This window comes from Ambystoma mexicanum, chromosome 12, assembly GCF_040938575.1.
Source record: "Ambystoma mexicanum isolate Mex_15411 chromosome 12, UKY_AmexF1_1, whole genome shotgun sequence".
Lineage (NCBI taxonomy): Eukaryota > Metazoa > Chordata > Amphibia > Caudata > Ambystomatidae > Ambystoma > Ambystoma mexicanum.
The window spans coordinates 509,587,924-509,603,572 of record NC_090936.1 but is presented as its reverse complement, the minus strand read 5'-3'; the positions used below and the strand labels follow the sequence as shown (position 1 = coordinate 509,603,572).

The 15,649-nt window shown below is 48.2% G+C and overlaps 1 protein-coding gene across 3 annotated transcripts in view; it reads right to left on the bottom strand.

The window, feature by feature from the left end:
• LARGE1 (LARGE xylosyl- and glucuronyltransferase 1) overlaps window positions 1–15,649 on the bottom strand; it is a 1,248,067-nt gene that overhangs the window by 102,015 nt on the left and 1,130,403 nt on the right. For all 3 annotated transcript variants that reach the window (XM_069628785.1, XM_069628786.1, XM_069628784.1), the window contains 2 exons: window positions 7,195–7,350; window positions 2,606–2,769 (listed from right to left, as the gene is read on the bottom strand). In XM_069628785.1, coding sequence (XP_069484886.1) covers window positions 2,606–2,769; window positions 7,195–7,350 — 320 coding nt within the window. The remainder of the gene's footprint in view (window positions 1–2,605; window positions 2,770–7,194; window positions 7,351–15,649) is intronic.

Below are 15,649 nucleotides of genomic sequence, written 5' to 3'. Positions count from 1 at the left end.
ATTTGATGGAAATTGACGAAATCCTTGTTTTTTAGTTGTTGTTCTTAACTAGATATTATATGTAGGAATCAGTGTTTGTTTTTATTAGTTGAGTGATTTAGAACCTTTTTATGTGTACTAAATTAAAGATTTAAACGTTTTTTTTACTTCCCGAGTTTGGTGTACAACCTGTCTTTGAGCTCTGTCTCTTAAATATATTTACTTGATTCTAAGTGCATACACTTGATACCAAATAGCTTGCCTCTAATGAATAAAAGGCAGAACCGAAAGAACACTCTGAGCAAGGCAGAACACGAGTATGAGCAGGGCTTCCTGGATGAAGGCAAACCTACTGGAGCAGAGCAACAGACCAAGGGAGGAGAGCAGGGGGTCGAAAGCCCCAGGAGTTCCCTACTGGAGGTTGTTGCCTCCGACAGGCCTCGAAAGACACGTGGAGAAGGCCAGATCCCACAAGTGAAGACTGCACTGTGTTTCAAGGAAGCTAGCAACCCTGCTGGGAGAACGGCAGAGTTAGGGAGGTGAGGCCAAGCCTGTGGTACTAACCTTGACTCGTGAATTGGGAATCACAAAACCAAGAAGAGATGCACACAGCAGGTGAGTTGGTAAGCAACCTTAAAGACTGGTTTTGGTTAAAGTTTGAAATTGCAACATTTTATCATAAGTGAAGGCTGCACGCAGGTGAATGAAATGTGAGGAAAGGCAGACCTGTGAATGAACTATGAAGTAAAAGACAGCTGTGAAATCAGCGATACTAAGCAACGCTGTGGTGCGATGAAAGGAAGTAGCCCACTTGAAAGTCTCATGGAAAATAAATTGTTTGAAGCGAAAAACGCAAATGAACATCAAATGTGAAATAAAGAAGTTTAACTCCTAGATAAGGGGAAAGTGAACATTGAACTGTAAGCTTTGAGTCAAAGTGGTCCTGCAGTGGTCTTTAAAAAAAAAGCCACGCGCATTTGAAAATCTTCGACATCCGAAAGTGGTGCGAGCCCGACAGAGGGAGACCCAAAGTGAAATAAGCTTGAGGAAGGGAGCCCCCTTGCAAGTTTGTGTTGCACCTTTTATCGTGAGAGGTCTGTGCGTGACAGAGGCGTCCGACGAGAACTGTGTGGTGAAAGGTCTGAGCCCGACAAAAGGGGACCTTGGTGAACATTTTGTTTGAAACATTATTTTTGAAGTCAAGACAGAGACATTAACGTGGAAGGCCAGACGGGCCTCGGTCCACATTTTGGAACTGTTTATTGTGTTGGAAACCGAGCCAGTGTGCATCATCCTGCCTACAGCGACAGCCTTACTCCGTGAGTTCTAACGTGGGGAGGAGAGCTGGTTCAACCACATTTATTCATTTGAACACTGATTTTTCCTTTTGCATACATTTCTCCTTTTTACGCTTGTTTTATACAAGAGATAGGGCAGGAATTAGTTCTTGTTAGCATAGCATAGGCCATTTTGATTTGACGGACTCCACTAGGACTATGTTATTTATTATTTGATGGTCGAGACCACTCCCATCTTAGTTATAGGGCAAAGTAGGAGTTTCTCCAACCCCAACAATTTCATTAAAGTTTTACAAATTGTACCCATTGTGTCAGTGTCATACTTGTGATACCATGCCTCTCCTACAGTACACACAGCCCTTCCCACGACAGCACCTGCCTATCTGCAAAACAAAATCCATCCCTACGGCACTGAGATCCTGTAGTGCCGGTCTCCTTTCCCAGATTCAAAGTCTCGTCTCATGGACTCAGGTGCTTCAGGTTATGGAGGCTTCGGCACTGGAACAAGCTCCCCACCTCGACCCACTCAGAGCTCGATTACACCCCCTAAGTAGGCCTTCTTGAAACCCATGAATTGAGCAAAAGGGCATTCCCAATGGTCTGCCCCAGAAGGAAAGCGCTGTAAAAGACTAGAACAGCCACCCCACAAAGAAAAAGAGTGCAAAGTTACAAAGTCATGTGAATACTTATAGTTGTTTAGATTTTCAAATGAATTTATTATTTATTTTTGGAAATGTATACAACAATGCATGCAAAAGAAACAGCTTCACAACAATATATGTGCTTGTTTATTGCAGTATACAGTTGTTTCATCTGCAGTATATTTTTTCAATAAGTTTTTTGCCAAACATGTTTCAATAAAAAAACTCATCTAAAAATATCAAATGGGTGGGGGGCGAGAGGTAACGGGATATAAGGCGTAGGGGGCTTGGGAATAGGTAGGACATAATAGGGGAGAGGAGTTTGGGAGGAACCCACCAAATATTTTTTTTTACGTCAATGTTTTTTTCTGTAAAGATTTTTCTGGAGAAACATAGAACCATTTATTGGTCACTGACAACCATGTTTCCTATTTTTTCTAAAATCCAACGTACTGTGTCATGATGTCCCTTTCAGCACATGGCATATAGTGGGTGAAGGAGCAGGAGTGGATCAGCGCAAAGGTGCCCGGGTGTATTAGAGCGTGCAGGCAATTCCCATCAGAGTGCTGCTACTAACATTCAGGCAGATCTGAAGAGGGGGTGCCCCATCCTCGGCGACACTGGCCCGCCCGCTACTATGCAGATTCTACTGAGGGTTGGTCAGCCTCGGAGCAGCAGGGGATTTACCTGTCCATGGAGAGTTGCGCCACCAGGGTGACGTCGGTGCCATCGGATGCGACCTCATACTCGTAGTGCAGGAAGTAGAGATGAGTCCGGTGCACCGTAAACCGCTCCCTCCGGAACTCATAGCAAGGGTCGTCCTCGTCCAGCTCAGCGAGCTGCTTCTGGAGCTGCAGAAAAAGCAAGCGGGGAGTAAATGAGTGAAGTGGGGAGTAAATGACAGAAACAGAAGTTGTTGCTGGTAGGCCACCGGTAGTACCAGAAACCTCGGCTTACCGTTTCCGCCACCCAATACATTGGTAATAATGGGATTTTACGGGCGGTGAAGGAACGGTAACTTCCCATTCCCGTGTAGTCCCTTAGGCCTCCACAGGAATGGGAACACTGAAGCACCAGCACCGTCTTTAACGGTGCCGGTGCTTCTGTGAATTTTCTGCTGGTAGGGGCCTGAACTACGGGCATGTCAAGCCCGCCGGTAGTTCACAGTCGCTACCGGCAGACTCGGAGTAACCCAGTCCAGAAAAAGGTGTTGTTAACCGTGGTTACCGGCACTTTTTTCTGGACCGGGTCACTCATGATGAGGTCTAGAGTTCGGAGAGTCCGGGCGATACCCAGACAAGGTCCCGCTCCTCGAGATCCTCCCAGCAATATGAGCAGACACAAGCATATACTTACAGCAGCGCACTCTGGTTTGCTATTCTCCCAGTGCTCCTGACCATAAGCTGCCATTAACTTCTTGGACACCCCGAAGCATGGTGGTGCATTGTTACTGCACTCCCTGCTGTGTGTTAGTACATTTCTCATTCTTGTCCTGCTGTGTCCGACTGCTCTGCTGATGCATGTCCTGGTCCTGCTTCTTATTAAAAACCTGGGAGCGGGGTGTGCCGGTACACCCAGACCCAACCTACTCTAAATTAGGGAGGGTTTCCAGAACAGGAATTTGAGTTATGGCGATAAACCTTACCCCCAATCTACACAATGTATCAAGGCTGGATTGTAGGCAAGGAATGTGGGCGACAGGCGTCACTGTGCCTCCCTACCTACCCAATATGAGGAAAGGTTACCTGATCAGGAATATTTGATGCAAATAAAGCTTTCCCCTCACTCCCGGCTCCACATGGTTTGATTGGAAGAATTCTAGACAGTAACTGTGAATAAAAAGTCCTTGGTTCGAATGTTGAGCAACAGTTGGGGCTAGAAACATTAGTAATCGCAGCCATGAAGTAATGTGTTGTTTTGCCCAATAGGGTCAGCTGTTTACAAGCCCATACCCTACCAAAGCACTGAATTAACCTGTGCCCACCCAATGAGCACTATCAATTGATTGGCATCAGGCTGACTGCATTACTATATGCACAGCACCGACACCTTGAATGAATTCTGAATGGGTTTGCTATTGCCATTGCTCTGGCTAGCGGTACGGGTTAATCCCGGCAATAAACTACTGCTTGCATATTCTATCCATAACTTTAGATCAAATTATTGATACATTCAATGCGTATTTGTATTTTGTAGGGATGATTTTAATTAGGAATATAACTCACAAATCTTTCTAGTTTGTCCGACATATTTGCCAAATATGTTTGAGAGATCAAAGTAGAAAACATGTCAGTCTTTCGAAGTGTGCATGCTGCAAGCAAATTCACATGGTATTCAATAATATTACATGCTTCAGCCCATAAATGCATTGTTTCCACTGTTTATGGTTATTGTTTTGGTATTTATGGAGTGGGGGCCTAGCTTCGGTGAGCAACGCAGCGCTTTAAGTCGTAGATGGGGGTTGGGGGGGGGGGGGGAGTACATGACGAGGGAAGCAGGTAGCAAGGGATCGATACAAGAGAGCGGGAGGGTGGGTATTTAGGGGCAGCCATTGGGGAAACGTGGAGGGTCAGATTGCCCCGTCGCAGCTATTCAGAATAATGAAGGCTGCAATGTGTTTCCTTTCCCATGTTTGCTGGCAAGGTAGTTGTTGAGTGGGAACTAATTGTCTGCATGTTTTGCCCAGGCACCACCTTACTGTGGGCGAGCGGGAGTGTGCCAGCTTCCTGACTATAAGGACGAACGCCAGGCAAGTCGAGGTTTTTTCTACAATACATAAATAAATAATGAAAAGTATTGTTTTACTGGGAAGGCTTTGGGAGCAGCAATGGCAGTGCCCCATGCTCTCTGCTATATAGAATGGCATGGGAATGGATATGGCTGGTCCCTTCTGCATTGGCACAAACTAGCTAAAAAAAATGGTGTGTATGGTTGCCCGTCCACCCAACGCATTTCGGATTTTTAGTCATCCATTCACCCCATCCCTATGCTAAATGAGGGGAGGGTTCCAGGCCCGTAATTATAAGGTTGAAGCCCCCCCCCGCCGCCCCCCCCCCACTTCCCTGCTTTACATGCCTAATAACGGGATCGGAACTCCCTATCAGGAATGGGGCTACATGCGGTCCCACTGCTTCTTAAGGAACCCCCGGTCATTCTTTGGGAGGGAGAGCTATCGGAGGGAACGTCCTTTGAGTGCGGGGGTTGCAAGAGAACGTTTCAAGTCAATGGAATAGGATGGGCGGGGGCAGGGTGGGAGTGGCCTCCGTCTCCTCTCGCCTGGAGCCCTCGCACGCTCCTCTGCTGGGCCCGCCTCGCCGCCGTCTTACGATGTGTATTTTTCGGAGTATGTGATTGCATTGCACACGAGAGGGTCCCCGGGAGCTTTTAGCCCCCTCCTCCCGTGCCTCCTCCATTGATGGCAACGCGGAGCCAGTGAGCGGGGTTTCTGGGAACCCCGCAGTGCGCCGTGGCCCAGGGAGTTGAACGGGATGCAGGCAGGCTGGCAGGCGGCACGAGCGCGTGTCCGCGCACACCTTTGATCGTTTCCCCCCTGTCACTGGTTCTTATTGAATTGCGCTTTTCTTCATTCGTGTTCTGTCTTGCCGCCTGACCTCCTTTTCATTTTGAAATTGAGTGAGCCTGGTAAATTGGTCTTGTGAATGAAGGTGAAGGTGTCCTCGCGCCGGGAGCGGCAGCCACTGGCCCACAGCAGCTCAGCCAATGCACCTCATTACCTCAGCCGCACACTTCTGTCCATGCACCTCAAACATGTCAGAGGAACTGAGCAGCTCGGTTGGTGTACCTCAGTCCTGCTCTGACAGTGAACGGTGGTTCTATTAATATAGGCAAGCCTCTCTACAAATGCGCCAGCGGCCTGACAGAGGAGGAATGCATCTCTGCCAATGCACCACAGAGGAGCCAATCTCCTCTACAAATGCACACCCTGCAGTCCATTCATTTCAGTCGTGTCAGATAGAGTCGAGCCTTTCTGCCAATGCACCTCGACCCTTTCAGAGGATGCAAGTCTCTCTACCAGTGTACCTCAGTCCCGTCAAATTGGAGCTGAGCCTTTCTGCCAATGCACCAGAGTCCTGACAGGGGAGACAACCATCTCAGCCAAAGTGATGTCAGAGGAGGCAATCGCCTCTACAAATGCACCCCAGTCAAAGGAGAAAAGCCAAGCAGTCAATTCACACGTGTCCTGTCAGAGGAGACACGCCTCTCTGCCAAAGCACCACAGACCTGCTTAAGGGTCCAGGGGCACCTCAGACCTGTATTAGTCAATGGCCACTACTACAGAGATCTTCCAAAACATGTGTTCTGCTGCTGGTGTCAGAGAGACCCCATGCAATCCTAATGCCTAGACATTCCACCCATAGAAGAAATGGCAAAGCTCGGCTCCTGTGTGTCAGGGGCCCCAGACACCTATGATAGTTCACTTCCTGGCCGTCAGATGCCCGTGCAGCTCTGCCAATGCGCACCGCCCCTGCTAAAAGCCCGCAATGGCTCCGCCAATGCAGTTCACCTGTTTGGAGTCTCACAAACCTACCCTACTGCACAGTCCATCTCTCCACTGCTCTAGCAAGTTACCTCAATCCAGTCACAGTTCCTCCCCTTGTGCTGCCAATGACCCTCAGCAGTGTCAGCCTTGCCCCCCATCCTTTCAATCTCATAGTTGCCACTACCTCTTTACGCTCGCCGTTTTCTCCGTTTCACAGCTCTGCCAATGCATCTCAATCCTGCTTCAGCATTGGGTGATGTGGAGCACGAGGACAAACCATGTTTAGGGGGTACGACGTTCATTCATCAACAGTGTTTTTTACGTTTTTTTTGCAGACTTTTTTCTCAAAAAACGAATTGAAAAATATGGAGGGTTGTGGGTAAGGGTATAAGGGCTGGAGGGGTCAGGAATAGTGTAAAGTTAATATCTTTAGGGAGAATTGGGGGGAAGCCCCCAAAAATAAACCCACCAAAAATACAAATAATATTTTTCGAAGAAAAAATCTGAAAAAAAACCCATCAAAATAAACGCTGTTGCTGTCGATGAATTTACATAGAACCGATTAGAGAGGTTGGTGCTTACTTCGCAAAGACCTTCGTCCCTGTAATGATACCACTTTCATCAAGGACGGGGCACTACCTATCTCAGTGCCCTGGCAGGCATCAGACCGCGTATGTCCAGGGAGCAGCCGACAGCACTGCAGAGCCACCTGGCATCTAAACATTTTAAAACTCCTTCACTGGGCAATAGCCGGGGCAATGAGCGGCGCACATACGTTTTCACTGTTAAGGTCGGCCTCGCTGGGGCAGCCGAAGAGCTCCCTCCGCAGGAGGTTGCCGTCATACTCCAGGAAGGTCAGGTACAGGTTGCGGAAGAACTCCACGTGTTTGTTCTTCACCCGCAGCTTTTTGGGGGAGTTCCAGTGGATGACCTGCAAGAGAAAGACATTTTTTATTTAATTATTTATGGTACACAACATACCTTTACAATATTACATAAGTATAAAAAGAACATTTCCATAATTTAAAATTAAACAATCATGAAATAAGAATTATCCTTAATCAGTACATATCATCTCAGTGAAACATGACGTGTCCAATACTTAAAGACCATCCCTAGTTACGTTTCTAGCATTTAAAAAGTTAAAAAGCGAAAAGGTACCGTTATTTGAGTGACCACACAATAAATAAGACCATAAAACCTTGCAATCTATGGAATCAGAGCTATAAATAGGATGTTTAAAATATAACATTTGTTTAAAGTGCAGCATCGGACATATTACCACAAGGTGTTTTAGAGTTTGCACACTATTGGCTTCACTTAAGAAATAAGCGAGGGGCTTGTTGCTATTAGTACCCCGGCCTGCAAGACCGGGGTACTAATAGCAATCTTTTTCTGTTCCGAAATGCTGAAAAGTAGAAAAAAAATGGCAAACAAATGGCCGCCAGGGAAGGGAAAACTGAGTCCGTTTTTCCTTTCCATGGTGGGCATCGGGAGCCGACGCGCTGGGGACAGAAGTATTCCCAGCGCGTTCGCTCTCAAAAATGGAAGAAAAAGAAGGTAAGTGGGGTTGGGAGGGTGGGGAGGGTATCGTTTGGGAGGCATGAGAGGAGGGGGTATGGAAAACACCTGAACCCGCGGCGGGGGAGGATGGCAGCCTCCTCATTGGCTGAGGGGCTGCCACACCCAACCCCCTCGCCGGAGAAGTGAAAGAAGCAAAATCTTCGAGGGATTCTGTGTGAGGTATGGACGAGGCGAAGGCCAATCAGATTGTTTGTAACATTCTGATTAACCCTCGCTGGGTACTAACACAAAATCTACACCTTATAAATTACTTTGGTAATATTCTCCTTCCAATTGAAACGGAACCATAAAAACAGTTCTTGCCCTTTCTTATTCAGAAATAGGCTTAAATGCCGATCTTTTTGTGTTCATATCCAAGATGTTCCATGGAAGACTAATTCCGTACCTTCTCCAGGGAAAGACATTGCTAACCAAGAATCCTGCACGGACAGCGCTAGAACACTCATCACACCGTACACGTACAGCAGTGTAGGAAGACAAGGGCAGGGAACCGTGACTCAGTCACCGCGTACCTGGCTGACTCGCCAGCAAATCCCCCAAGCACTCCACGAGCCGCAAGGAAGTGCCTCTCACTGTGCCAGGTGCCCTCCACCTTGGCTAGAGGGGACCCGATCAACTGAGGCAGTAGCTCAAGAAACTCCTCACTAATAAAAATCACATGCGCCCCAGGTGCCTGAACCTTCTCCAAAGTTACACATCGGTGCATATCTGGCCTGATGGCCACAGAGGAGTGAGAGCAGGAAGAGGCTTTGATGATGAGGGACCGAGGCGGAAGCTGGGCACACTGGTGGGAATGGGGACGTCACTGGTAGAAGGCAGCTTGGGGGTGCCTTTTGCCCTGCTGAAGCCTCCAGGCTTTGGATATTAGAGCAGCTCCTGGCAAATGCCTACTCCCCCCCTCACCTTACCCCACCCCCCGCAACCCCGAAACTCTTGGCTTTGGCCAGGCTTGTATTGATCAGGAATTCAGCACAGCGAACAGATGCAGACAAGCACTTACACTGCTTACACATTTAGTGGGTAAAAACACACCTGGGTAAGTGATTTTAATTATACTAGAAGCTGGTTCATAGCTCCAATGAAGTCATTACCTTTCAGAAGGCTGTTCAGAAAACCAAGCAAGACTGAAAGAGATCCATGCAGGAGGGGAATAGGGGGTGCGGGGAGTGGCAGGTAGCGGGTGGGAATGACCAGTCAATGGGTGAGTAAATGACCAAACATCCATAGGCTGTGTGCCCCTCCACATATCCCATCGCTCTCCTATTTTTACTTCCCATGACAATAGTTTTGGTTTATAGACAGTGCTTACAGCACCACCTAATAGCCAACACTAAAACCACATCTCTAATGACTTGATTTTATTTTGTCGAACCGTGCTGAGTCTTTTTTTAAGGTAAAGGTGCCAGCTTTTCCTATGAACATATGGAGTTATGCTCGAAGCCTCTGTTACAAACGTTAGGGCTGAGTCTCAAACAAGTTACCAGTAATAACTCAAAGTAACTCCTGGAGACAGGGTACTAGATTCACAAAGGAGTTACTGTTAGCAACTGTGATTTACTCCTGCCTTACTTGTTTCCAACGTGGGTCAGCAGTAAGCCCCGGTTACGCCTGGCAACTTATTTCTGACTCCGTCCCTTTACTTTTACTGAAAAATAACATTTTCAGGACTCTATATTTGCAAAAGCAGCAGTTCGCGATTGTTGTGTATTATTTTATCTACCAATCTCCCACTTGCATAAGTTTGATAATCATTAAAATGACAAGCAAACAGATACCCAAAGTTATGTCAACAAAACATCACCTCTCAAATGTATCTTTCTATATTCTTGTGGATGTCCAGCATGTGTAATGTGCATCGGGATTGGGTCTGTTACTGGGATTTACACAGCGCACCACTGCAGTGTGCATGGACTCCAGGTGCAGGCACTCTGGCGGATCTAAAAAAGAGGGGCGTGAGTTAAGTTAGTGGGGAGACAGGGAAAATGCAAGATAGGTTTAGTGTGCCAATACTGCCCCAGGTAATTCCTCCGGGGCCCATAGTTAGAGGCCTAAGCGTAGCGAGGGCCTTAACGAGGAACAGGGAGCATTACAGCGGGCGTATTGGACCGCCGTCAAGGGGCTTATTGCCATTAGTACCCCAGCCCGTTACATCGGGGTACTAGTTGCATTATTCTTTGTTCCGAAACGCTGCATTTCGGAACAGAAAACAAAAAAGTCAAATAAAATGGCTGTCGGGAAAGGGAAAACGTAGTCCGTTTTCCCTTTCCATGGCGGCCATCGGGAGCGGACGCACTGGGAACAGAAGTGTTCCCAGCACGTTCGCTCCCGAGAAAAGAAGAAACAAGAAGGTAAGTGGGGTTGGGGGGGCGGGGAGGGGATAGTTTGCAGGGGAAGGGGGTGGAGAAAAAAAAAACATACCCGAGTCCCCGGCGGGGGATGAAGGCAGCCTCCAGCCTTGGGGAGGCTCGGAGCGGGGATTGCCCCACTTCCAGCCTCCTCATTGGCTAAGGGGCTGCCACGCCACCCCGCCGGGAACAAACAAAGGCAGATACGTGCGTGCAAGGGTTTCCCGGCCTAGTAATTCCCTGGCGATGGCCAATCAGAATGCTTGTTACATTCTGGTTGACCCTCGCCGGGTACTAATGTTGATGTGTGCCCTGAGCTCTGCCCACAGGTCTGAGTTCTACGTTTTCTGTGTCGGAAGCACAGCATCAGTGCCCAGAGTGGAGCCTCCTCTGCTTGGGGTGCTATCATGCACTGGCCAGGTCCGACACATGTACGTTGATTTTAGAGATGTAGCTTTCTGATGTTTGATGCCTTTTGGGGGAGTTATTCAATTGCCATGGACTAGCAGGTTAGTCAGTGGAGGCTGGTGTGTTAGGGTGCGGCCCCCTTCTTTCTAGTGCTAGTTGAAAAGATGTAAGCTTACACAGACGACAGTGACAGCAGAGGAGCGCCCTGCAGTATTCTATGCTCATTATGTGTGGCATGAAGCCTGATGGGCTCCACGCAGATGCCTTAGACCTTAATGTTGTGAGGCCGGTCAGGCGTCAGAGGTCTGGCGCCGCTGCCTCTTAATCCGAACAGCTTTGGTGATCCTGATTGACCGGTGACTGCCGGCAGAGGTCTGGGGCTCGCCTTCTGGGTCAGTAGCGTTTAGTGGCAGGTAAGAAAAGTATGTGTGTAGCTATGCTTAAGCGCATACATGTGTACGTGTCAGTGACAGGAAATGTGTAAGTGTGCGATTGCGTCTGTGGGAATGTGTCCATGAGTGACTGTGCATTTATTTATTTTATCGTTCATTTAAAACGCACTTAATACCAGCGAGTGGTTTCTAAGCACAGGATTGGGATTCAAACCGGTATTGCACTCCGTTGTCTTGCTTCCAAGACGAACGCGTTGCCCCCGAGCTATCCTTCCTCCAATCTGTGAATGACTGCAGCAGGATGTTTGTGACTGCAGGAGTAAGTGAAGTGCGTATGTGTAATGCGTTTGCAGGCAGGGAGAGGCCAGGAGGATACAGCGAGATCATTGTGATGAGGGGGGACAAGACACCAGCAGTCAAACGGGAGTCAAACTTGGAAACCAGCCTGCACATTATTTCTTACAATTACATGAATGCATTATGGGCAAAGCCGACATGAATGTGTTCTTACGTGGGGATACTAGCATATATTGGCACATGCAGCATGGACAAGTTTTCGTACAGTGACATTGCTGGCATAATGGACAAAACCAATATAATTGAGTTCATATGTGGGCAAACTGGCATATGCTGCCACAGCCAGCACGAATATCGTTTTTAAACTAGCTTCTATTATGCGCAAAGCAATCATGAAAAAGCTCATGTGTACTGCTAGTGACTTGGTATCCATTATATGTGTTCACGCCACCCTACAAAACCAGTTGCATACTGCAGTGTTTTACCCAATTCTTTGGACAAAGTATGCTGTAAAATACACCATTTTAACCCATTATTTTCAAAGCTTTTTTGGGCTTCCCATGTTTGGGTGGGGCCCACTTGCTACGCTCAGTCGTTCGAGCAGATTTGTGGGAAATATGTATGCGCCATTTATGAAATAATTCACCAGCTGCCAATTGGCTTAGTTGGCATGCATATAGCTTGTTTGATTGCAGAGGTAGAAATGTTATTGCGGGGAGGTTAGTGGAAGGCACATGGAGCCTCCATCTGGCGTGACCACGATGATATCTTGGTTGGGGTGCCCCCTGGGTGACATCTCTGTAGTGGGGGGGGGGGCCCTTTTGGCATGTCATGAGGATATCTGAAAAAGGCCGGTCTCTCTGGCAGTGGACACTGTGCAGTGGCTGAACATGGATAAGAGTGGGGTTGGTGGGCTGGTAGTGGAAGACGTAGGAAACATGCAGCAGTAGGTAGCAAGAAACCAGTGGTTGAGAATAGTTTCCAAGATTAGTTCAGAGTGGGGATTCCAGAGAGAGGGTAGTCTCTTTGGGGTCTCCAGGAACAACTCAGGGTGGTACGGGGTTGGAGTGCAATATCTAGGAGCCAGGCCCACCTGAGTTTGGAGCTGTGTTAGTCCAGTTTCAAAATCAGATATTGTATACCTTTTATTGGACTAGGGTAGTAGTTCCATTAGCTTTCGAAGTCCCAGAGACCTCTGCGTCAGATGGTGGTCTCATGATAACTTATCGTTTCTCCTGCCAAGCGCCATTGCTTTCGAGCAACAACAAACGGCTTCACATACACACACTGAGCTAGACCCAATGCAGCCAAACTCGTTGGATTTGCAAATGAGGCCTTCGACACCCCCCCCCCCCCAACATCCCTTCGTCGCCCTCCGTAGGACCTTGGCCCTGATGTTAAATGAGGAACTGGACAAGGTGGGCTACACCCAAGAAACAGGTGCCGCCAACAGAGTCTGATCTCCTTTAAAAACACTACTTCAGGCTGCTAGGTCTGGAAAACATCTGGGGCTACGCTAATGTCGGGACTGCTGGGAATCAGGGCTTGCTGACCCTTTGGTTGTAGCCTCTGAGCTTCTATCCGGGGCTACAACCAAAAGACCCGGGCTATAGCCCCCTCAGCCCCCAAAGCAACACCTCTGGTCAACAACTTGGTAGCAACTAACTAAAGAGGAAAGACTAACGATTCTTTCTTACCAGCTTTGAGATGTTTTTTATAAGACCTCTTTTCATACTGACATGTTTGACAGTTCTTGAGTTCAATGATAATTGGAAGTCTTATGGCTTACGTTGAATGGTGGCGACATCTGCGTTGGGCTGGGGTTTCATCACTTAGTGCAAGTACTTCTCGGTAGTAGAGTATTGACTCCATACTCCGCTCTACCCTTTTTAGCCAGTCTAAGATAGAGCCCACCCTTGCTTGCACCCCAAACGATGCCATTAGTGTCTAACTGATCCATGCACCAAAGGGGGCAGGAATTCTTTTAGCAGAAGCGCAGAGTATGGATTGCCTCATTCGCCACAGTGCAGAGAACCTCAGCATCTGGTGTGTGTACCAGGTGTGATAGCAGGGTTTAGGGGGCCCGGGACACCCCTCTCGCACCACCCAACCATTGAGAAGCAGTAGACTTGAGGGCATTTTGATAGGACAAAGTTACACAATGTTAACAATTTGGGCTGACACCGCAGGTGTGTCTCCCGCCTAGAGAAGCATCATCCACCCACTGTGGCGGGAGGGGAGAGCTCGGCTCATGCTGAATCTGTGTGACAAGAGTGTAGGCCTCCGGCTTCAAAGGCAACGCCTTGAAGTGCTTCCATATAAGCTTTAGAAGCTGTGATCACAGAAGCAGGCCCTCAGATGCGGACAGCAGCTCCCAGTAGAACAAAGGCTTTCCAACAAAGGCCTGTCTCAGACACACAGAATACAGGAAAGCATCCCCTGGAAGATGTTTCTATGGTAGTTAGGCCGCACCTGTACCAGCAAGGTTCTACACCTTCTCACACTCGTCAATCAGCGCAGCCACAATTCAATACAAATCTAAGGTCCATCTTCAGTTGAACATTTTCAAAAAACCACTTTAACGAACTGCTTGTGGGTTTATCTAATAAATGATTCTATTCCCAGAAAAAATCATCAGTCACAATTATGGGCTGTGCAACCATGCAATGCTTCTGAAAGCATAAGCTACAAGCTAGGATGTTTTATTTCAGGTTGTATGCCCATAACCAGCACATATTTCTGTTGCCGGGAAAAGGTGCAAAAACATTCTTAGTTTGTGCGCACCCTCTTTTTCTATCAAGGTTAATCTGTGTGGCCACAATGGTGCATTTTCTTCATGCTATCCTATTGGCAAGAAGCCATCTGCCCGCTTTTCACACACCATCTAACTGCTGCCGCTGCGAATGCGAGTTCATCTGGGGAGCTGCGAGCCCTGGTAGCCTCCTACCACATTTCCTTCACTACACACGGATGCCTGACTCTGTCCCGTAGGGTAGCCATCCCAAGTGCAGGCATGCTTCCATTAGCAGGGAGCCACCACATGATTCTCACTGCCAGCCAGATGAATGCCCTTGCGATCACCAGTGCTCCTCCCCGCATTGCCCACGTCATCTGGCTGCTGCAACGGAGAGTGCTCGCTCCACTAGGGAGCCTGAGCCCAGCTAGCAACATTCCAAATTTCATTCGCCTGGAGGCCTGGCCATGGCCCGTGGGATGGCCATCCCAGGTGCACACAGGCCCTCCATTGGCAGGAAGCCACCACGTGACCCATATGTTGCTCTACTTCAGGCGCCCTGACTAGGGCCAAGTCTGTCCGGTCCCAGGAAGCAGGTGGGCTTGCCTCCTTGTTCTAATCACCCTCCGTCCTACAGTCCTATCCACATATCATGAATATGCTAACATGAGTGCCACATCCTCCATGTATGCGCATTGATTGTCACAACTGTTCTCGCGGTCCCTTTTGCCTGTTTATTTCTTGCTAAGTGCTCTCTGGTCAGCTATGCGTTCCCCTGTTGGCATCTATCCCTGTGCAATTCTAGCATACTGCATAAGCTGCATGTTGGTTGCCTTCGGCACCATGCTTTTCTACCATATTATATGGTAGCTGAATTTTGGTTTCATTTGGCTCTGTCTGTAGAAGCTGTATTGTGGTTGCCTTCGGCCCTGTGCTTTCCTGTCATACTGTATAAGCTTTATTTCTGATCATGGAAATCCCTGTGCTCTCTTGCACTCCTACACCACTACTGCCCTTCCCAGGCCCATTGACATTACCCTGCCTGCATCGTTCCTTCTCCACACGTTCATCCCTCCTCCCTTACCATTTACTCCTCTGTCCTTCCTCACTCTCTTGTCATAGTTCTCCTCTCCTCCTAACATCCCTCCCTTTTGTCCCTCTCCACTGGTCCTTCTACATGTAGTCCCAGAAAACGCATTTCTATTCTTTCCTCCAACGCCCCCTCCCCCATCTCTTTGTGTTGTATTACTCAACGATTGTTCTACCTGCAACAAGACGCACTGTATTCTTGACGTTTTTCTCTGTCTTAGTCTCCACTTACTTTGTATTACAGAAAAATGAATGTCCTCCATTGACGCTTTTCCCCCCCGCTTCCTTTTTCACCCCACCTACTTCTTTCTCCCCATTATCCTCCACTTAACAGGTCTGGGGCAGGCACTGGCATTCTTCTATACCCTCCCCTGCCCTCCC